The sequence below is a fragment of the Hipposideros armiger genome, unplaced genomic scaffold, assembly GCF_001890085.2.
Source record: "Hipposideros armiger isolate ML-2016 unplaced genomic scaffold, ASM189008v1 scaffold_569, whole genome shotgun sequence".
In the NCBI taxonomy this organism is placed as follows: Eukaryota; Metazoa; Chordata; class Mammalia; order Chiroptera; family Hipposideridae; genus Hipposideros; species Hipposideros armiger.
In genome coordinates, this window is record NW_017731919.1 from 1,245,940 (window position 1) to 1,269,205 (window position 23,266).

Sequence of the window (23,266 nt, forward strand, 5' to 3'; positions counted from 1 at the left end):
AGATTGGGGCTGGGGGAGGTGAGGGTGTTATAAGAGACCATGGGCGATGGTGGGGTGTGTTGGGGTGTCCTGTTGCATGTGTCAGGGGGAGGGGATTCTCACTGTGTCCTGGTGGAAGCACCACACAGCTGTGTCCAGAAGGTGCTGTTAGTGGTAGTGGTGATGCTGAGAAGTCAGGCCAGAGAGCAGACCCCCTCCAGGTTCCTGCCAGAGGACATTAATGAGATAGTGTGCAGGCCTGTGAGGGCAGGGCTCACTGTGGCGATGTGGACATGCGAGAACACTTCCCTTCCCAGCCACACACAGGCCAGGGCATGGTCTCAATGTTTGTGCTGGGCTCCTTGGAGCCCAGGCCCAGAGCTCGGGTGCATGGGACGCACTGGATTCATTGTAGGTGGAAGGCACCTGTTCCTGGATAACACCAGTTCCAAGGTGCCCTCGAAGTGTGAGATAGGACACAGACTCAGTCAAGACCTAGAGAGCTTGATGACATTTTATTGAAGCCATTCCAGGAAATAGGGAGGCACAAGGAGCAGGCAGTTGAGAAGGGTTTGAAACAATCAGAGCGGGAGTGACTTTTTTCTGAAGTAGGGAACTCTTCTGTGCTGATGTCAGCAGCACGGCGGCCAGTCTCTACTTGCCTTTGGAATACATTTTGGTCTTGAATACATGGCAGGAGTTTTGAAGGTTTACAACTCTTCTCACTAAATAGGAAACCACCCCATGAAGGCCAGCCTCAAAAAGATCTCTGTGCCTACCCCACTCCTCTACTCAACCACCACTATACCTCTGCTTCCTTCACAGGCTGAGCAAGGCATCCCCGCAGGGTGAACAGAAGCACCGAAAGAAGAACTTATCCCTTCCAAGTCTGCTCTCTGGGCCTTCCCTATGGGGTAGGGCGTTTGATGAGCTGCCTTCAAGGATTTCAGTTCTGGCTAGGGCTGGGGATGGGCACATCCACACTGTAGACATTTTAGAGACAGGAAGGTAGAAAAAAAAAAAGATTAGGAGGGAGAAAGCAGGAAACATATTGCCAAACAGAAGAGTGGGAGAGGAAGAGAGAAAATAAAGAGAGAGGAGGGGAGGAGGGGGATTGAGAGAGGAGACACACAGGATGCTAGAGGAGGAGTAGAAAAAGGAGAGAGGGTGAAAGAGAAGGTGGGAAGGGCAGAGTAAAATGAAAGAAAGCTTTCCAGAAGAGAGACGTGGCCAGCACAGAGCACTAAGTCCTGAGCCTGAAGGGCTATGTTGCAGGACTTCCCCGGGACAGTTGGGCTAATTCGGTTCCTTTTCCTGAAGTGTCTGTTGTAGGCATCTGGGGCCGAGCTGCCTTTCCCATACCCTCATGAGAGCCTGCTTCACCCCCTCCCGCCTCATCATCAGGACATTTCTATTTGAGCCACTAATTCTAATATTGGCTTCACTGAGGCAGATTTGGAAGGAATTTGGCTATGAAATATCCAGTGCAGCCCCAGGCCACGGAGAACTTTCGGACTCTCCATAAAATTATTCTAGTCTCCTACGAATAATCAAGAGTTGGTAATATATTTGAAAGATGTTAATTTCTCATTCAAATGCCCTGCTGATGGGAGTTGTCAGGGGAAGTGGCTGAGGGCCAGGGTGGGGACAAGAAGGGAGGAGGTGAGGAGGCCATATGCAGGCAGTTTGCAACATTTCCTGGTCTGCGTGGTCTGCAGGAAAAGCATTCTGTTTGCAGTGAGAAAGCACACATGGAGACTCTGGCTTGTGCCAGACTGCACTCAACTTCTTTGGTGGCGCCAAGGTCAATTCTGAGCCCCCCATGAAGGGCTGTGGTTGCAGTGGATCTGGGTCGAACAGGAGGAGGAAGACCCAACTGCACCCCTGCTCTGGAAGCTACTGAAAGGCAAAATCCTAACTCAGGTCTTGGCTCAGGGCAGTTGATCATGGTTCGTTGGAATGGATGCCTGTGGCTCCTGGAGGGCTCTGGGATGAGGAGCGAATGGGGTGGGGGAACTGTCTGGAGGTAGAGGGATGGACAAAGTGACCTTAGAACTCCCAGGCCACTTCTCTGCTCCCTGTGCCTCCCGCTGCCGGGATTGATTTTGTGCAGGGGGTTTCAGCAAAGCGGCAGACCTTTGGGCTGGGATTTGGGGGCTTAAGGGGGCAGGCAGCTGAGGTGAGTGGGGCCTTTAGCTCCTGTAACTCTTCTTGGTGGACGACGTCTTGGAGATGATACGCATGCTGGAGCTGCTGCCGCCCATGTTACGGCCGCTGGTGGAACTGAAGCCACTGCCACCGCTGCTGCCACCATAGCAGAGGCCGCTGCTGTAGCCGCTGCTCCCACCCAAGCAGAGGCCGCTGCCCCCGCTGTAGCCTGTGCCCCCGGAGGAGGAGACCACGGCTGTGGAGACAAGGCACAGGGCACATTGGAAGGCTCTTCTGGTTTCCCAGGACCCACCGTCCCCGGATCTGGTGCCCATGTGGTTCCCTCCCATGGCTCTTCCTCAAGGAACAGGCATCTCCTCGGTCCCCCGGGAGCCAGGGTCCGAGAGGGTGGGCACTGCATTGACGTGAGCATCTCTGCACAGGACGTTGCATTTTTCAAAGCCTTTCCACAACTGTGATCACACTGATCTCAATAGGCCTGAGGGGATGCCATTACTATGAGCATCCCCATTTCACGGAGGAAAAATTGGAGGCAAAAGAGATCGAGTGGCATGTCCCAGGTCACCCCTGCCAGAAACCAAGGCATTAGGTTCCCATGCTTTGTTCATTCCTCGTCTATACCAGGAGTTGTCACTGAATGAAATGTGAGGCCCCATATACTGTGAGGGGATCATAGACTCCCATGCTGGAAGAGGCCAGAAGGCCACCCAGATGAAACTCCCCCAGGAATGGAACCCCCTCAAGTGCATCACTGAGAGGGAATCATTTAGCTTCTGCTCAAACATTTGAAGATGCCTCTTTGACTTGCCCTCTCAGTGTCTGTTTCACTAGGTGAAGCATTCCTGTTCCTTGTATTCACTGGTTTCAAGCTCTCCTCCATCCTGGTTTTCCAGCCTCTCTAATGTGGTCTGACCCACATGGGGCCCAAGGGGACTCTTCTTCCCATGCCCATGACTCAGGGCTCCATGAATGCCACCTGCTGGGTCACTCTGTGAGATGACTCCTCCCCATCTCCCTCCCGTGAACTGAGGCCAAGCCGGGTCAGTTACTGCCCTGCTTGTTCAATTAATTAGCTTCAATTCTAAATATAGGTCTTTACATTTAACCTGTTTCGTAGCCTTTTGTTAGTTGTGTGAGTTTGAATTCTGCCAGAAGTAGCTGAGAAATCAGGGATTCCGATGGGGGACCCATTGCTCTGTGAGTCGTCCTGTCCTATAACTGGGATCCCCTGGAGCCAAGTGGAATCATTCCTATGGACATATGACCCCACTGGGACCAGCCCTGGGGGTGAGGAGTCACCACAAGTCTCTCTTGACCACACTGGGAAGAAGGGCCAAAGAAGGGAGGGGTCTCTGCAGAGCCCCTAAGGGGGTCTTAATGACACCTCTGTTCAATTTTTAGTCATCAAATCCTTGCTAGGGAGGCTTTATCGCCCACTTTTCTATTATCCCAAGACATGTATGTACTCACAGATGTTCACGGGTCCAACACCTTCTCCAGTGAGTCTGTTGCAGGTGGGGAGAGAAAGAGATATTTCATTTGCTGTGATGTTAAAGAGCCCTGGGTTCTTTGTATTTAAAATTATCAGCACAGAGTGCTTATTGTGTGCCAGACACTGTGCTTAATAAGCCTTTCATTCATCTCATTAGCTTAAGGAAGCTAATGTGAATCTGTGAGGGGACATCTAGAAGAGAGATCCAGTCAAAATATGTAGAAAAGTAGGGAGAGGGACCTGTGCTCACTAGACAGAGAAGGACAGTAAGATTGTAGGCATCTCTGGGCAAATACTGAGGCCCTGAGGCTTGTCCCAAGTGTGGCCTCACTTGTCATAGGGCCTGGACAGAAATGGCCCTGCTTATGGCCTTCCAGGCAGTCATGGGCCATCTCTCCCTGACACCTTTCACCTGGGGCCTCTGCCCTGGGTCCAACAGGAGCTGAGGGAGGGGCTGCGACTGCAGGAGGCCTCTAGGAAGCAGCTGCATTTTAACCCCTTTTCTATCCATGGAAATTCTATCCGGGGCCTGACACTATGGAGCTCTTGGCCTCTGTGGAATTGCTATAGTGCTCTGGTGGAGTCTGAGCCATGGTAGGAGGAGAAGGTAACCCACCGGCATTCCTCGCCCTCCAGCAGCTTCCGGTAGGTGGCGATCTCAATGTCCAGGGCCAGCTTGACGTTCATGAGCTCCTGGTACTCGCGCAGCTGCCGAGTCATGTCCTGCTTGGCCTTCTGCAGGGCGTCCTCCAGCTCGGCCAGCTTGTGCTTGGCATCCTTGAGGGCCAGCTCCCCACGCTGCTCAGCGTCAGCAATGGCGGCCTGGAGTGCAGCACACTGCCCAGGGGGACACAGCAGTTTGTGAAATTGTCCACAGAGAATGCGGAGAGATGTGAGCTTTAGGTTTAAAAATATGGAGGAATTCCCTGAAATGAATTTCATGCAAAAGAGGCTGGAGCTTCATCATGATTAAAAATAAGGTTAATCTCTGTCGTCCTTAGATAATTTGAGACTTAGCCAGGGTAGAGAAAATATTTGGGGGGTCCTTTCCAATGCCAAACATCTCTGGATGGTGGCTAAGTAAAGCAGATCAAAGTTTTGCCATGGCTGTTTCCAGAGGACAGCGCCTTTCCTAGAATTGATGTTGGACAGAATTCAGGAAGAAGGTCCTGACCCCCCTGGTGAGGCAGGAGACTGCACGTTCCTGGCTTCACTCTGCATGGGCTGAGTTAGGCCCAGGCCCAGGTCTGCCTGGGGCAGGGACGTGGATGGGATGACCTCTGGGAGCTCAGCCCTACCTGCTTCTTCAGGTTATCAATCTCAGAGCGCAGCCTGTGCATCACCCGGTTCAGCTCAGAGATCTCCATCTTGGTCGTGCGGAGGTCGTCCCCATGCTGACCGGCGGACCGCTGCAACTCTTCATACTGGGGGGAAGGAGAAGCAGGAGGCAAGGATAGTAAGGCCAGAGAAGTGACATCCCAGGGCCCAACAGGCTTTCATTGCCCTGCTTGGAGGTGCCTTCCTTTTCCCCCACTACTTTCCATCAAATCCATCCCACTCTCCCTGGGCTCTGCCTCTCACTCTCAGTGTCCACAGGCTCTATCCCACAGTTGGACCTTTCTTCTTGGATCTAGTCTTTTGTCCCTCTCCCTTGATACCAGGCTTCTCATCCTCACAAACCCAGCATCATGCAGAGGTGCCTGCCACTCTCTGATTTTGAAGCTCTTTTATGTTTGTTCTCCTTGGCACCACATCTCATATCTCCAGTGATGCCCCAGCTTAGAGTGTTTGCTCTAACCTGGAAAACCTCACTGTGTGACCTATATCCAGCCTTTGCCCCGCCCGTCCCCTCTCCCCCCTCAGCCCCAGACAGTCCACCTCTGTCCTCTGTATCCAGGGGGCTCAACCTGCCTCTTGTTCCCACCAGCCCTCTCTTACTTCTACTGGCACCGGTAGCTGGTACTGTCCAGCTATCTCCCAACTCTCTTCTATAGGGCATTGGAGGTATGTCCATCCTCCCTGTGGCAGAAGAACTGACCACCTTCCGCCTTCATCTGGCTATTCCCCCAGGTCCAAATGGTGCAGCCCAAGGAGTGCTCAGAACAGAGGGCAAGTCCTAAGCTGAACTCAGATCCTTTTGACCCCATCAGACTCTGACATCCGAGAGGATAAAACTCCTATATAATTTGCCTTTGAAATCCAAGTTCTCTAAAATTGTTTCATGAACTTGACCTTGACACCTACCTTGGTCTGATACCAGGACTCAGCCTCAGCCCGACTGCGGTTGGCAATGTCCTCATATTGGGCCTTGACCTCGGCGATGATGCTGTCCAGGTCCAGGTTGCGGTTGTTATCCATGGACAGGACCACAGAGGTCTCAGAGATCTGGGCCTGAAGCTGAGCCAGCTCCTGTGATGGGGTCCAAATGGGAGAACTGAAGCATGTGTGCGTGTGTGTGCATATGTGTGTGCATGTGCATGTGTGTACACGTGCATGCGTGTTGAAACACTGTGACCAGGCCCCCAGAACACACCCTGACATCAAAGACCTCACTTACACTGTTGGGGTGCAGCACCCTGCTTAGGTCTAAAAGGGCTAGGAAGCACATTAGAGAGGTCACTGGGTTTACTCTCATTCTTAATCATCAGCTTATTTGCATGCAGGGAGCAGCAGCACAGATAACTCTAGACAGAATTCTCCAGAAGTTACTCCCACTGTCAAGGGAACACCTTGCTGATATCACATCAGTGCCGTAATGTCTCATAGTCTGAGAAAACACAGACTTTCACGTCAAATAAGAAATCACCTTGTGAAAGAAAACTGAGTCAGAAGGAGCCAGAAAGCTTTGCTGTGTCCCAATCCTGTTTCTCAACTTCCTTCCTCCCAGCTCCTCAGGTATGGGAAATGGAAATATGCTCAAAATAGCAGAAAGGGCACCAGATCAAGAAATTCAAGTCTTGAAACTGCTAAGTAGATTAGATAGCATCTCTGAGTCTCAGAGGGGGTAGTCATCCATAGTACTGCTTCATCTGATTCCTGGAAGGATTACATAAATCCATGTCCGTGTAAAATGGTTTTTGAAACAGTAAACCCACAATTAATTTGCTAATGATCACTCCTCACAGTCACCTAAAGCAGTGTTCCCAAAATGTGATCCTCTGACCAGCAACGTCAGCATTGCCTGGGAACTTGGTTGAAATGCAACATTTTGGGCCCCACCCCAGATTCACCGAATCAGGATTGGTGTTTTAACAAGACTCTAAGAAGATTCTGATGCGTTGTATGATTTGAGAATCACGGGTCTAAATCACAAATCTAAGTAAAAATATCCCTTTGCTTTCTGTATTGACAATTGGTTCATGTATTTCCTGCTTTGAGAAATTATTATTTTGTTTTTGTGTGCTGCAATTTGCTTTTCCCAAATAGTTTTTTTCCTGGTAGCAGACCTAACTTAAGGGCTTGCTGGGCTGTGGGCTAGTTCAGAACTAGGAGCTAACACCATACTGATTGTCAGCATGAAAGGGAATAAGCAGAGAAAATGATGGCTTTTTGCCCCATGTGGTCTGTGAGATGGTCACTGAATCCATCCAAACACACAGAGCTGATGATACTCCTGCTTCTGGAAAAACAGGACCAACTTCTGTTGGGCACCAAACCTATATAACCCACTGGACATGCCACTTGTCTTTACAAGGCCTACCAGGTACACAGTGCCCCTTCACCCCCTCCTCCACATCACTGATCCCCTCTCTACCACACTCCCCCTCACTCACTCTATTTCAGCCGCCTGGGCCTCTTCCTGGCATTCCTGAGTCCTCAATTCTTTTCAGGTTTTTCTTCAAATATTAGCTACCATTGGCCTGCCATTGCTCCCTATTGTCATTTTTTACATTGTCCCTATTGTGCCTGAAATGCTAGAGTTATTTGACTCTCTCTCTCTGTGCTGCTTTGTCTCCCCCAACTGTAATGGAAGCTCCAAGAACTCAGGGGTTCGGTTGTGTTTGTTCAGCGCTATGCCCGCAGCCCCAGAGAGCAGTGTCTGAAGTGCTCAACAAAACGGGTCTTCAGGAAAACCAGGCAATTATGTTGTGTGCTTCTAGAAGCACCAGAGGGCTTACTAATTGCCACTCAGTTGGCATAATTGTATGTCCTGCAGCTGCTCTAGGAAGAGCAGCAGGTGAATTTAAGCTGGACTGGATGAGCCGGTTGGCTCAGATAGTTCTGTGGAAACCATAAGAAATTCAATGACGGGCAGCCCTTTTGTCTGGCCAATAGAATATGCTTGGTCCATGTGGTCCAGGTTGAATTTCTCACCTCACCTGACCTGCCCGCTGTCCCAGGGAACCTCATTTACTCCCTTGGTAAAAGAAGCAGTATCTGCTTCATGAATTCCAACCCAGGGATGGGTTGAAGCAGAGAGGAGACCAGGGAAGGAGCCGGCAGCCTCTGTGCCCAGCAAAGGCCCCCAGCCTTCAGCCCTCTGAGGGGGAGCACTGGGCACTGCTTACCGCATCATAGAAAGCTCTCAGGAAGTTGATTTCATCCATTAGGGCGTCCACCTTGGCCTCCAGCTCTACCTTGTTCATGTAGGCGGCATCCACGTCCTAGACACAGAACACGCTGTCACTTTGAGTCCCACCTGGTCTGGGGCAACTAGCTCTCTGTCTATGAGTTAGGTGGGAGAACTTCAGCTCCCAAGGATGAGAACATTTCTCAATTCCAGGCTACGGAGTGGGACTGACGGGGGCTCCATAGTACGTGAGGACCACGGCTCTCAGGGAATGCCCACCAGCTCATCAACTGGTGCCATGTGAAAAGATTTCCTATGTCACCTCCACATGGTGAGGATAACCCCATCCTGAGCCCTTCGGCTCTACAGCCTCCCCCGAGGCTCGCAGTGACTTTTTCTCCTTGCACTCTCTGCCCCTTCCTCCCCTTTATATACCATTGCTCTCTTCTCCCTCCTCCGGCTTAGCTTGGGGCTGGTTCTCCCCTCCCTCTGCCTGTCCCCCCCTAAGCAGGAAGGTCCACAACTCCCTGGAGCTGATCCTTGTCTTAACTCCTGTCCCCTAAGCCTGACTTGATGTCCTGGAGACGCAGCTCAGCAAAAAGCCCTTTTTGCTTTGCCTCTCCCTGAGCTGGACTCCACATGTGGAGGGGGCTGGTGTCAGGATTTACAGCTGGACTTTGGAGCCTTGGATCCTGACTCACTTCTGATTATCTGGGTAACCCTGGAACAACTTGCTTAACCAAACTGAGCTTGAGTTTTCTCAGTTCTAAAGTAAAACATGCTTCCAAGACTGGTTGCACAGATTAAAGAAAGCCTTGTATGCAAGGCCACATGCTTAAGTGGCCGCTGTCACTCCTGGAAGAGATTGCCTTGGAGTCAGAAGGGATGGTCCCTGTCCCCTCACCTTCTTGAGCATCACAAACTCATTCTCTGCCACCGTACGCCTGTTTATTTCTTCTTCGTACCTGAGGGAAGGATTAGAAGTGAATGGGTGGTAGAAACTGGGATTCTGGGAGTGAGACTAAACCATGGCAGTTATAGGTGGACAGGCAGGGGCGGGTCTCCAGAGCAGGCCTGGAAAATGCACTGCTATAACAGCGTTCTCCTGCTCCACGTGTGCCCCCTCAAATCCTAAATCAGCCAAAACAACCAACCCTGTCCAAACACAACTCAAACTCAAAACAGAACCACTCTTTATTCTTTCTGAGCTTACTTTCTCAGAGCTTTGCTCTTTGAAGTGCTCAGGTCCCATAAAGGGGCATGCATGCTTTCTTTTTTTACCCCACGGTTTCGCCCGAACCCAAACAGGCCATGAAAGGAAGAACAGAGAGCAGGCAGTTTTAGGCCTTGGCCAGCTCTTCCACCCCATGGTGCCCTCATGCTTCACTGGTCTACTCTCAGCCACGTTGAACTGGGGCTAGGAAGCAGTCTTCAGACTATTAGGAGCAAACCTCCCCCACACACTCAGTTTTCTCATTCTTCCGTCTGTCCCAGGAGCTGGCTGAGCATCCACTCACTTGTTCTTGAAGTCCTCCACCACATCCTGCATGCTCTTCAGCTCCGTCTCCAGCCTCGCCCGCTCCCCGCCCAGGTTGTCTAGTTGCCGCCTAAGGTTGTTGATGTAGGCATCAAACATGGGCTCGATGTTGGCCCTGGTGATTTTTTGCTCCTGTAGGAGGCTCCATTTGGTCTCCAGGACCTTGTTCTGCTGCTCCAGGAACCGCACCTGCCCCAGTCAGAGGTGAGAGACTATTAGGGCTTCCTCGCACCAGCCTCCTGGAGGGCTCTGGGATCCAGGACCCCTCTACAGTGCAGGGAGCCCTGCAAGACCTCAGAGTCCAGGTGGCAGACTCCTCCTCCTTGTCCTCAGCCTGGAAGAAGCCTGGAATGTAGAGAACCAAGCAAATGTAGGGGCAATGGGCCTGGGAGAAAGGCAGTGGCTTTGTTTGGAAGTTGGAGAAGCAAGGAGGGTCAGAGGGGCTAGAGTCCATATGAATACACCAAACCACACTGATGTGTGGTTAAGTGAAGAACCACATGTTACTAGGTGAAATTTTGATTCTCATTAAATGGGCAAGAGATTCTTGGCAGAAAATTCAATCTGTCTATATTCTTTCCGACATGATTTCTCAAGATCTGGAATCTGGACTCAATTGCCCATACGCTGCAGGAATGCTGGAATGGGTCACTCTGGAGTTGCACTGAGGAGATCTGGGCATAATCCCAGCTATGTCCCTTACTAGCTGTGCAGTCTTGGCAAGCCTCTCCCTCTTTCTGCTCTCTCAAGTCCTCTGTGGTCTTGTGCTGCTAATTTGGTTTTCTTGAGTTGCACTCATCTGCCCCTCAGCCTGGGAAAACATGCAAAGCCTTTCTCCCTGAGCAAAATCTTTCCGTTGGGAGTAGCTGGAATGACGCACAACCTCAGAGAATGAAGAAACGGAGCCTCCAGGACTTTGGAGAGGCAGCGTGCCCACAGAGAGTCTTTGACAAATGCACCTACCCGACCAGCTTTCTCTGCCATTGTCAGAGGAAGGAGGGCAGTGCTGGCTCCAAGTCCCTCCCTAGCCATATCTCTTCATTCCCCATGTCCCCTCCAGATGAACCTAGGAAAAGCAGGGCCTGTGTCCTTCCCCTCAGAGCCACGCTCCTGGAAATCTCACAGCTGTTGATACAAACACCAGGCCAAGTCGGGTGACATGGGTGATAACATTGAAGAACCACTGCCTCAGTGGTTAGGTTTTACACATTCAAAGATCTGGGTTCATATGCTGAGGGATTTCATAGCCTGTTAGACCTGCAAAGGCCCCTTAGAGTCCATCTGTCTAACCCAGCTGAGGCCTGAGAAATTAGGGATTCTCCTAGCAGTAGAGACAAAGATGGGACGTGGGCTGGTTGCCTCTTAGTTTAGCACTCTTTCTTCCAGATCCCAGGTATGGAACCTGAGTGATCCAGATCCTTGAATTGGCTCTTCTCAGGCAAAAACAACGAACTTGGACATGAACCAGTGGTGATACAAAATAGGATCCAAAATAGAATCATTTCTGTCCCCAAACTAGGGAAATCCCTAGGATTCCAGGCCACACAGCAGGGGAGACTCAGGGCTGAACTCACAGTTTTCTTCTGCTTAAAAGAAAAGTGTAAAACTCTTTAAGTGCACCTCTGACCAAACCATTCAGTTTCCCAGACATACCCAAATCACTAGGGAGGTTGTCACAAGATTGCCCCCTATTAAACTGCGCAGGAAAAAGTGACCCCAGCCCACTTCAGTGAACTGAACTTGTAACCTTTCTTTCTTTTATCTCCTTCTCTCCAAGCTGATCCCCTTTCACTATCTAATTTTAAGCCCAACACATGCTCTCTATTCATCATAAGAACAATGTCCTTGCAATGGGTCAGATAGCTCTGGAGTCTGGAGATGGATATTTTTCTGCTCCCACCTCAACAAAGTGAGAAACCACCTCCTCCTCCAACCCATCAGCAGTCTCCCCAGTCCCCAGGATCGCAGGTCCTGGGCAAGTTACAGTTGACCTCAGAAAAGCATAGAGAGCAGAGATCCCCCAGGCTTCCTGGTGGGGACCCCACTTGCCTCTCACCTTGTCGATGAAAGAAGCAAACTTGTTGTTGAGAGTCTTGATCTGCTCCTTCTCCTCCTTCCGCACCCGCTGGAGGGAGGGGTCAATCTCCAGGTGGAGGGGCGTCAGGAGGCTCTGGTTGACAGTGACCTCCTGGATGCCTCCAGCTCCAGGCATCATCCCACCTCCAAATCCGTATCCGCTGCAGGCTCCCCCCACCCTGTACCCTATGCCACCACCGACACCCATCCCATAGCCAGCACCCCCAAAGCTGCCCCGGCTGGAGCGGTAGCCCCCGCTGACAGAGATTCTCTTGTTGCCCCCAAGGCCATGGAGGCTCCTGGTCCCGAAGCCACCCCCAAAGCCGCCCCCGAAGCCCTTTCCGCCCTGGGACACAGAGACAGAGCTGAAGCTCGGCCGGCAGCCTGGGAGGAGGCTCGCTGAGGAAGTACTGAAGTTCCGAGTGCCCCCTGACTTGACGGTGATAGAGGATCGTTGGGTCATGGTGGGAGCTGGTGCCAGAGGTCAGAGAAGCAAAAATGTCAAAGGGATGAGGAGCCGTCAGAGTCTAGCTCTCCCGGAGTCTCCTTGACTTTTATCCTTTTCAAGAACTGGGCTTGGCCAGAGAAGATCAAAGACCACTATGTTGAGTTCATTTCAATGGCATGTCTGGCCACAGCCCATCTTCCTGCCCCGCTAATCGTCTCGAGGAACACCCTACCCAGGGCAGGACCAGGCCTGGGCATTCGGGCCTGGGGCAGGACTGGGCCCTGAGCCCCCTGCACCCCTCCCCCCACCAGGTTCTCTGCCATACTCTGCAGACACTCCCACTGCTTCTCATATGTGCCTTTCTTCTCCATTTCCAGGCCTCGGACTCTGAACCCAAGCACTTGATAATGCCCTTCCCATCATGGTCACTTATAAAGAAAAGAAAGCCCATTTATTGAGAATTCAATGTGTGCCAGACCGTAGGGCAGGTCAGCTGCAAGCATTTTGTCATTTGATTCTCATGCTAATTCTGTGAGGGTAGATGACAATGATAATTGCTAACATTTACTGAGAAGCTACTATAGGTAGCTGCTTTACACCTGCCTTCTCATTTAATCTGTACACAGCACCATGGGTGTGGCTATTACTGGTCTTGTTTTGCATATGAAGCATTTGAGACATAGAGTAGTTGAGAAACCTGGCTGGTCATGTGGCTAGAAAGTGCTGGGCCGATGTTGGGCCCAGTGGTCTGACTGAACCTCACACCAGTGGAGAGGTGGCTTGTCCGGGGGAAGGAAGCAGACTCAGGATTTCACTGCAAATTCCTGTCCACTCTACTCTTCTTGTCCCCAGGTCTTAACTTGTCCCCTACCTCCAGCCCTGGGGATCAGGGACATTTAACAATTGTTCTCAGTGTCATTTCTTTCCTTCTTCCATCTTCTCCCTCCCAGCCCTTCCAAATTTCTCTGGGCAACACCCATTGGGGCTCAGGCCTGGTGGGAGGGGTCCAGGGGACTGTAAACTCAGGAATGTGGGAGTTTCCAGTGATGTCTCATTGTTGCAATTATGGGCCTAAATGGCTCCTTGGCTAGGTGAGAGCACTGCCCCCAGGGCTGACTTTTAATTCCTCTCCTGCCCTGTTATTTCTCGGCTCAGGTCTGCAAGTTTGAAGCTGCCAGGGAACAATAGCCCCTTTGCTGGCAGAAGGCTGGGCTGCCCACCCCACGTCAGTGGCCTAGGAGGAACACAGTCTGGCTTTGGGAGGGGACGGCATCGCCCTGCATGACATACATGGTGGGGAGGCTATGCAGAGCTTCTGCCCAGGGCCTTGGGCTTCTCAAAGAAGGCATCCCGACAAGAGGTAGGAGGAAGTGGGCAGAAGCTCGCGTGGGGAGTCTGGTCAGTGGTCTGCCCTCCTGTCCCTCCCATCTCTCCCTGGTCCAGGCTTCTTCGCTCTGGGGGGGCGGGGAAAGGGGAGGTCTGAAGTGCTCTGCGCACTCCTTGTGTGGGGCCCTGTGCTGGGAGGAGGCCTGGAAGAGGAGGAAGGGAACTGCTTTGTGCTCCTTCACTGTTCCAAACAGAGGGCTGGACAACCAAACACATTACACATATGTTTATTAGACACATTCCAGGGCCGGGAGAGAGGGAGCCCTCACTCCCAGTGGGCAGCTTATAAGCACCATGAGACACAGGGGCTGACAACCTGGCATTGAGATGGCCTGGGAGACACAGACTCCCAATTTCTGCATCTGGAGGGAGGCAGGAGGAAGGTGGAGCTGAAGGGAGAGTCTCGGCAAGACAAGCTGAATGTGAATCTTGAAAGTCTCTGTGATTTGGCACAGAGAGGGCACCAGGAGCAGTCTGGGGACTGTCAAGAGGGCAGAGGCTGGCTCAGGTTGGGGAATGGAGTTTAGCCAGGATGCCAGGCTTCCTAGCAGCACAAGTGGGGCTTGTGGAGGGGAGAAAAAGGAGAAGGACCTAAGTGTCCAAGGGTGAGTGCAGACAGGCCAGATCTGTGGGCAGAGCTGGTTTCAGGGCAGGGGTGAGGGAGCAGGGAGGCTGCACTTAGTGTTTATAGCTCTTCCGGTTGGAGGACGTAGTGGAGACAAACTTGACACTGGAGCCACTGCCCCCAAGGCCCCGGCTGCTACAGGTACTAAAGCCAGAGCCCCCCAGGCCTGCACCCAAGCTGTGCCCTCCACTGGTGGTGAAGGGGTAACTGCTGCCCCCACCAAGACCCAGACTTCCACTTCCAATGCCGCTGCCACCGCCATAGCCACTGGAAATGGTGGAGGTGACCACAGCTGCAGGAAGAGAAGAGGCGTGGTCAGAATCAAGGTCAGGAGAGAAGACACCTGGGGTGTCAGGGCTTGTGCCCTGAAGTCCGTGGGGTGGGGATAGGGTGGTCTTGTCAGGCGGCTGTTTGCTTCCTTCTCATCTTTCTGCCTGTGTATTGAGATCCTTGTCCTATGCCTCAGCCTGGCTTACCCCGCGATGTACCACCGGGCGTTTTCCCTGTCTGGGTGGCTTCCGCTTCTCCCCTGCTACTCGGTGCCTCTCTTTCCCTTCCAGGATTTAATGGAGACTTCTCTCCTCGGAGCAGCTATTCCAGTCCACCTTTCTTCCCCTTTGATCCCATCACATTCTCCCCAGCTGCTCTGTCCCCATCTCCCATCTTCCTTCTGGAAGCTCACAGGGGGTATGTACGCACTCCCTTGGTGTCCCCCAGCCTCCATGCTCTAAATCTCAGAGTGGGGCTGGAATATTCTTGATAGACCAAGTGACAGGTAGCCCTTTGGCCAGCCAACTCTGCCCCTATTCTCCTCCAACCTGTTCTTTTCCTTTTGTAACCACCATCACCTTAAACATCTAGTGCTCTACATTGGGCTCTTGAGAAGGAAAATTGAAATTTAAAAAATGGACTCCATTATGGGATGAATTGTGTGCTCCAAAAACATGTGTTGAAGTTCTAAACCCCAGTACCTGTGAATGAGACCTTATTTGGAAATAGGATCTTGCAGATGTAATCAAATGAAGAGTAAATCATTAGGTCGGCTCTAATCCAATATGACTAATGTCCTTATAAGTAGAGGGCAGACATTCACATGAAGATAGACACACAGGGAAATGGCCTTATGATCACAGAGATGGAAACTGGAGGGATGAGCCAAGGACTGACAGACACCACCAGAAGCTAGCAGAGGCAAGGGGGAGTTCTCCCCTATAGGTTTCAGAGGGAGCATGGCCCAGCTGACACCTCAATTTTGTATTGCTAGCCTGCAGAACAGTGAGACAATACATTTCTGTTTTTCTTAAGCCACCCAGTTTGTGGCACTTCATTACGCTAGCCCTAGGAAACCAATACAGACTTGTAGGCGCTTTCAAGAGAAAGGAAACTTTAGAGGCTGTGCCATCCATTCCCAAAATTAGCTTTGAGAGTCTCTGGAGCCACTAGACAAGGATATCAGAGAAGATCACATGGGCGATTCAGAAGGCTCTACCTTCTAGAATCATTGGCTAATATAATCAATTGCTTTTATGAATCCCGCACCAGGGAAATCAAACTCACTTGTAGAGTGTAAGCTGTAGAAGTCATTTCTGTTGGCCTCAGGGTGCCAGCACTGAGCTCTCTAAGTGACGCCTTCTGCTCTTGCCGGCACAAAACTGTTCCAGCTTGTCGATGCCTCTCCTGTTTCTCATTAGCTGCACCCAACTGCCATGTCTTACGGTTCTCTCACTGCCTTGAAAACCCTTGGTAACTTTCTGCAGTTATACTCTGCAGAGTTAAGCCAAGCAATGGGGCTTCTTCCAAAACTGTTCAGGAAAGGGGCTACCTATATGACAATCCCTTGTGCCCGGTGTGAAGGATCCCTTCAAAGGCTGAGGGCAGACCGGGTTTCATAAAGTCTGTCTACATCAGACACTCATCTCTGAACTAGACTCGCAGCCCCAACAAGAAAGGCGTGGAGTCCTGGGAGGTGGGAGGTGGGACCCGCAGATCTTCTAAACCCATGCAGAAGGAGTATAAGAAACCTCCCATTGCCCGCTCTGTGCTGCTCTCTTGCAAAGAGGTAAGAATTGGGGCATTAAAGACTCTCTCCTAATATGGTTTTCTTTTAACTCATTACAACATCAAACCTTCTCAAAATGAACCCTATGGATGGGATATCCTCCAATGCTTCATGCACGCCCACTGCCTCCCCACCCCCCAATCATATACCCATCAAAGGACACAAAGGATGGGATGGCATACTCACAGATGTTGACTGGAGAAACACCCTCTCCACTCAGCCTGATTGGGAGGAGGGAGGAGAAGGGGGTTACTACTGTGTCCAGCAGCTTGTGGGCATTTGAAATGACAGTTTTGTAATTGTTTTAAATACACTAAAAACACTTGATGGTTTTTATTGCAGAAGTAATGGAGTTTGAAATTATTTAAATACTAGCAGTATTAAAAATAATAATAATTTAATGACTGAAATCATGCAAAATTTGAGGTTCATAGGAGTCAAACCTGTCATCTCGGAAACACATTTTTGGCTTAAACTAGGTAGACACCTTAAGAAAATTAAAACTGATAGTACACTGATGTCAACTGGAAAGCAGGGTTTGTCATAGACCAAGAAGAGTGCTCTCTCTCTCTCTCTCTCTCTCTCTCTCTCAACAATGGACTGTCATCATGCACTGGGCAGTGCTGAGGTTATTACAGGTGTGGAGAGGAGGTCTGAGTCATAAACATAACAGCAGCAACAATCAGTCTATTATTGTGGCAGCCACTAGAGTAATTTTGTCTTAGCGTCTTGACAGAACTGGCATTCATAAATAAACTCATACTTGGAACATTAAAAAGAGCTAACAGTTATTGGGTACCTGTTGCCTACATTATGCCACTTAATTCTCTTAGCAATCCCATTAAGTTGGTATTATTATCTCAGTTTTACAGATGGGGAAATTGAAGCTCAGAGAAGCTAATTAACTTGTCCATGATCACAGAGCTGGATTTGAAACCAGGTTCATCTGACTGCAAAGCCCACGTCATTGGCCACTCAACTGAATGATAATAAATACTTAATGAACACTGTGAGTGTGTGTATCATGTGTTGTTTTAAGAGCTTTGTATGTATTCCCTATATTAACATTCTTAAAAACCTATCAGCTAGACACTATGGTTATTTTACAGGTGAGGACACTGAGGAGTGGAGAGGCTAAGTAATTTGCCCTCAGTCAGGCAGCTGGTAATCGGCAGAGCATAAAGCTTCTACTAAACTTTGGGGATCATGCAACCTGACCTCTTTCTCTTTATTCTATCACTGAAGAAATTAAGGGCCAGAGAGAGAATGATGACTTTCCTAAGGTTACACAGTTAGTTAGTGGTAGACATGTAAGCCCAAATCTTAGGACAATTTATTCTCAGTCAGGGCCTTTCTTTCAAACCACATATCCAGCCCTGCCATTTAACCAAATTTCTCCTTTGATAGAATTTGATTAATTACTTAGACTTGATCAGGTCCCTATGGGGTACCAAAAGCAGTTGTACCTCAAACATGGGAGTGTGATAATGATTTACTGGCCTGGAAAAAAACTGCACCTGTATTCTCTGCCATAGCCCAATCCCACCTACATTTTGCTTTTTTTTCCAGGTGAGGAGGGAGCTGCCACAACCTGAGCCCCTAGGAATGGCCAGGCAGCTGGGATGAAGTTAGTGCCTCTGCCCTCACCTGTGCTCCTCGCCCTCCAGCAGCTTCCTGTAGGTGGCGATCTCCACGTCCAGGGCCAACTTGACGTTCATGAGCTCCTGGTACTCACGCAGGAGCCGGGCCATGTCCTGCTTGGCCTTCTGCAGGGCACCCTCCAGGTCCACCAGCTTGGCCCGTGCATCCTTGAGGGTCATTTCTCCACGCTGTTCTGCATCGGCGATGGTTGCTTGTAGGCTGGAACACTGTGAAGCAAGGAGGAAGCCATGAGCCTTACTGGTAGCCCCTGGAGGTATGGTGGGGTCCTGGATTAGAGTCCTGTAAGCATGGCAGAATGACTGGAAGAAATAAGTGTGTGGGAACTCCTGGCCCTGCTAAAACTTTACCTGCTTCTTGACACTGTCAACCTCAGCTCTCAGCCTCTGGATCATCCGGTTCATCTCGGAGATCTCTTGTTTGGTGTTTCGGAGATCATCGCCATGTCTGCCTGCCGTGACCTGCAGCTCCTCGTACTGAGAGAACCAGAGCAGAGTCAGTCACCTTGTCAAACGCCAGGGCTGGGCACTCCCTATGTGCACAGCCTGGCCCTCAGTGCCACAGTACGTGCATCCATTCACTGACCAGTCACATATTCCCTCGCTTCTTTATTCAGGTGATATTTTTTTGAGCACGTCTACTTGCTAGGCATGTACTATGATCTGGGAATATCATGAAGAACATAATCAGACCCCCTGTTTACAGTTTATTGGGGGGAGATATAGTAATCAAATCAGCATATTATCAAACCTATAGTTCCAGCTGAGATAAGTGCCCCTTAGGAAATGAACAGGGTCCTACAAGAGTGTAATAAAGGAATCTGACCTAGATATGGGAGTGGGGGTGGCAGGCAGGGAATTCCTTCCAGACATGGAGATGCTCAAGCTGTGCTCTGAAGGATGGGAAGGAGTGACCTAAGTGACCGACTAGGAAGAGAACATGCCAGACAGGGGGAACAGCCAGAGGACCCTGGGGCAGAAAGGAGCATGGTGAGCTCTGTGAGTGAGAGTGACTTAGTTGCTGTCCTTGGGGAGTTCCTGGTCACTGCATATACATCCAGACCAACTGTGACCATGGATTTTGGTAGCTCTCCAGAGAGACACCAGTGCTGAGGAAACGGAGAGGAAATGCAGGGAAATGGAGTTGGATGGAGCCGAGGCTGGAGAAGCCCAGTTCTGAAGACTTTATAAAGGACGCCCCCATTTCTTGTAGCTCTCGGTCTCATGGTGCACATCCAGGACACACTCATTTAGGAGAAATAAATGCACCTGTCTCCTCTAGCAGACTGGAGTGAAACCCACACCTTTCGCAATGGAAGAAGGGTGCCTGCGAAGACCTGTCCGGTTTTGCAAGTGCTAAATAGCTCAGCTCCTCTGATTCTAGATACAGTTAAAGGAACAACAGCTCCGCCAACAAAAGGAATCGTTCATCATACATTTTAACCACTCCACCTGGAGTTAAGTGCATCCCACCTCCATTCACTGTCAGGGGGCTGCCTTCGCATTGTGCACCCCTGTCAGCTGACACCCTCTTCTTTCCCACCACATTGCAGTGGTAGGGACTAAGGCAGTGCCCAGAGCAGGGCAAGGGATTGGAACCAGCTTGTAGGTGAGCAACTGCCCATGAAAAGCATCTGGATTTGGCAGGGAGCTCATCTCATGGGCTGGACTATTCAGCCTACTAACCCCCTCCAAAACCAAACTTTCTGGCCATCTGCACCTTTGGACAGTAGCTCTCTGTGGTTGTTCCAACCTCTCTTCCTGATACAAACTCTCTTGCTCAGCAAAGTGCTCATTTCTGCATTCCAGCCCTACAGGACTGCTTGCTTGGCATTAAACACCTCCCCTCTCCTTGGCAATCTTTCATCCTTTGCTGCTTCCAAAATGAACTGAAAACCCACCTCTTCTTGGAAGCTTTTTATTGATGCTGTCTTTTTTCCCTTCCAAGATTGTCCTCCCAGACCTTTGTTTGCAGTTTATTTATTTACAACTCTGTAACCCTGTTTGGCATATTGTAGAAGCTCCGTAGACATGTATTGAATAAACAAGCCCTTTAGAAACAGCTTTACGACTGTTTCTTGTTTTTTTTTGTGGAGTCTCACCCAGCCTCCAACCAGATCATAAGTAATGTGGGGGTGGTGGCTGTCCTGAGCAGCCAACATCACCTCACCACATATTAGTATGTTTGGTTGGGTTTTCACATGCATTTCAAGCTAAGTTTTCATAGCATCAAAGATGATTCTGCCAAGTTGAAAGAAGCAGAAATACTCACATGTTTCCTGAGGCTTGTGGCGAACAGTTAAATGATGATTTGGAGCATCAGAGAACACTAGCCTTGGATCCTATCACAGAGGTGCCCACACTCACCTTGGTCTGGTACCAGGACTCGGCCTCAGCCCGGCTGCGGTTGGCGATGTCCTCATATTGTGCTTTGACCTCGGCGATGATGCTGTCCAGGTCCAGGCTGCGGTTGTTGTCCATGGAGAGGACCACAGATGTGTCACTGACCTGGGTCTGCATCTGAGACAGCTCCTGCAGAGCCAGTCAACTCAGTGTCACCACAGCATAAAAAGAAGGGCTCTTGAAATCATGTGGCTGATCACCCATCTAGGTCAGGAAGCCCTTCTTCCACATTTCTGGCAGGGAGTGTTCCAGCTCTTCCCTGGGTATTCCCAGCATTTAGGGGTTCCCAAGTTAATCTCTGAGAGGTGTCTGGGTCATAGATCAGTGTGAGGGGAGCATGTCCCCAGAATCATTTTTTAAGACTCCCACCCATGTGCTTTCCCTCAGTATGAAGGGTGGGTAAGTGTTCTCTGATCCAAATTACATGGAGTAAAATGTACATTATGTTGATTCATATACTGGCATAAAATATTTCTTCAGAATCAGGAGATTTTTAGGACCCTCTGCCCACCGCACATTGTTATTTCATCCTTCTCTGATACTCTCTCCCTTCTCACAGGCCCAGGTCTCTGCTTTCAGAGTGGCAGTGTCCAGAAAGAGCCATCTTCAGAGGGCAGAAAGTGCCCTGACCAATGAACTGAGGCACAGCTTGCCTTTTTGAACTTTCTGGGAAGGGGAAGAGAGAGGGGGTTTTGATCCCTTGGGAATGTTATCCAGTGACTTGAGGTTCAGGAATCAGCACTCCTTCCTTGATATGGAGTAGGGGGATAAGCTCAGAGCTGGAGTAGGGTTTAGTGTGGGAAGATTTTAAGGCATTCTCCTGGGTCCCTATGATTCCCGAACCCCAACTTGGAGCATCTGGGACATGATGCTGGGATGGAGACTACGGGGATGATACTCTCTACAGCATCCTTTTCTTTCCAGGCACAAGACCTTGGAGGGAAAAAAACATTCACAGGCTCTTACTTCCTCATAGAGTATCCGTAAGAAGTTGCTCTCGTCAGTCAGACAGCTGACCTTGGCCTCTAGCTCCACCCTGTTCATGTAGGCGGCATCCACGTCCTAGAACAACAGCACAGGATTCTCCTCTGAGACTCTAGCCCCAAGCAGCGAATCCAAAAGAAGCTGGGCCGACTCCTCCCTGGCCCTTCTAGGTTGGATTTTAGCAAACCCTGCATGGGGGTTTTGGGGTTTGGGGTGGGTGATTGTCGAGAACTGGCTGCTTGAGTTCCCTGGGCTAACAGAAACCTAAGCAGGGGCAGTGGGCCATAAATACAGAGGGAGTATTTTGGCAGGATTGAGCTCCCCAGAGGTTCCTAAGATTAAGATGGCATTTCTTGTGTGGACCAGGGGTCAGGTCACTCCACACTCCATGATTCAGTTTTGAATTTTCTCCTTTGAGAGACATTTGCACCCACCTTCTTCAGAGCCACAAACTCATTCTCAGCAGCGGTGCGCTTGTTAATTTCATCCTCATACCTGTAGCACAGAGGAGAGGGGGCGTGCTGTTGAGCAAGGTTTTGACTTGGCTCTTCCCAGGCTGAGGAGATTGGTACTGGTGCAGCAAGAATTAAGAGACCTCAAATCCTCTCCAGCTCTTCTGCTGACATATGTGTGACTTTGGGTAATTCACTTAACCTCTAGTTTTCCTCTATGAAAGGAGGATAATTTCTTTTGCCAGAAGTTTTTTTTTTTCCTTCTTCTTTCTTTTGTAAGTCTAGAAGGTAAGCATGGAACTTATAGAAATAGAAATATGTACTTACACAACTCCATCTTCTTAGAGATGCACAATTCCAACCTTTAAAAAACGTTGCTGCCCCAAGTGCCTGCTGTAAACTTTGTTCAGGACACTGTTCCCAGTAGACTGTGATATATTTTCACAGAACCTCAGGGTAGCCGTTTGAGCAGTGTGCTTTTAGTAAGTAGGTATATCTCTAACTCAGCAACCAAGGATAAGGCAGGTAAGGGGTTAGAGAGGACTTTCCTCTTCCACTAGAAACATCACTTACTGTAGACTGGATAAAGGCCGGTCAAATTTTGCCTACCCAACCAGATTGCCTCATTTATATTTTAGTGTGCATCCTGGAAATGCAAGCCATCTCAATAATAGAGTCCATGTCCAGTGGAGTTAAATAATATGCTGACTGTGAAAGAGTATTATGTTTTCCAGAGTAGCAATGTTTTATTAGGTGATGCAGATATCCCTTTGTGGTAGTGTAAACAGGTAAGAACAGGCTTCTTGTTAATAGTGATGCATGAGATGAGAGTCCCTCTATTACCCCCCCACCCCCACCCCATGCTGTCTTCATCTTACGGGACGATGACAGCAAGTTCCAAACCTCCCAGCTGACACTGGCATTTGCCCCTTTGCCCTGGGATGACTACGTGTGACCGGAAGCCCATTCCCCACTGACCTCACTTTGAAATCTTCTACGACGTCCTGCATGCTCCTCAGCTCAGTGTCCAGCCTGCCCCTCTCGGTGGCGACACTGTCCAGCTGCCGGCGGAGGTCACTGAGGTAGGCGTCAAAGAAGGGTTCCAGGTTCTGCCTCACGGTCTTGGTGCCCTGCTCCTGCAGGAGGCTCCACTTGGTCTCCAGGACCTTGTTCTGCTGCTCCAGGAATCGCACCTGGAGGGGAGAAGAAGAGAATGAAACCTTGAGAAATTAATTGGAGCCAGACACTCCAATTAATAACGGAGAAGAGAAAAATATACTTTTCACCTGATATCTATCTGTTGACTATATAATTGACAACTCCAAGTCAAATGAGAAAGCCCTTGAAGTTACCCTGAAGTTCTCTGGGGCTTCCATAGAACTGGTGCAGGGGGCCTTGGAGGCCTCTAAGAGGAGCCTGTGTTTTGGGGTTGACAGTCTCCGCAATGCCTGCTCTGGGTTAGGTTAGTTTGCTTAGTGGAACTCCTCC

General features: G+C 50.1%; 2 protein-coding genes across 2 annotated transcripts in view; both read right to left on the minus strand.

Moving 5' to 3' along the window:
• Nucleotides 1–601: 601 nt before the first annotated feature.
• On the minus strand, nt 602–12,226 carry LOC109371394 (keratin, type II cytoskeletal 5-like). The gene is made up of 9 exons (XM_019623868.1): nt 11,744–12,226; nt 9,668–9,876; nt 9,055–9,115; nt 8,149–8,244; nt 5,885–6,049; nt 4,939–5,064; nt 4,257–4,477; nt 3,619–3,653; nt 602–2,383 (listed from the first exon to the last, which is right to left on the minus strand). Exons 1-9 carry the CDS (start codon nt 12,224–12,226, stop codon nt 2,172–2,174), a joined length of 1,608 nt encoding a protein of 535 aa, XP_019479413.1. The 3' UTR covers nt 602–2,171.
• A 2,049-nt stretch (nt 12,227–14,275) lies between these two features.
• LOC109371408 (keratin, type II cytoskeletal 75) overlaps nt 14,276–23,266 on the minus strand; it is a 14,932-nt gene continuing 5,941 nt past the window's right edge. Inside the window, exons 2-9 of the mRNA XM_019623883.1 lie at nt 22,757–22,971; nt 21,761–21,821; nt 21,309–21,404; nt 20,307–20,471; nt 18,291–18,416; nt 17,929–18,149; nt 16,468–16,502; nt 14,276–14,514 (exon numbers count right to left, since the gene is read on the minus strand). Coding sequence (XP_019479428.1) covers nt 14,276–14,514; nt 16,468–16,502; nt 17,929–18,149; nt 18,291–18,416; nt 20,307–20,471; nt 21,309–21,404; nt 21,761–21,821; nt 22,757–22,971 — 1,158 coding nt within the window. The remainder of the gene's footprint in view (nt 14,515–16,467; nt 16,503–17,928; nt 18,150–18,290; nt 18,417–20,306; nt 20,472–21,308; nt 21,405–21,760; nt 21,822–22,756; nt 22,972–23,266) is intronic.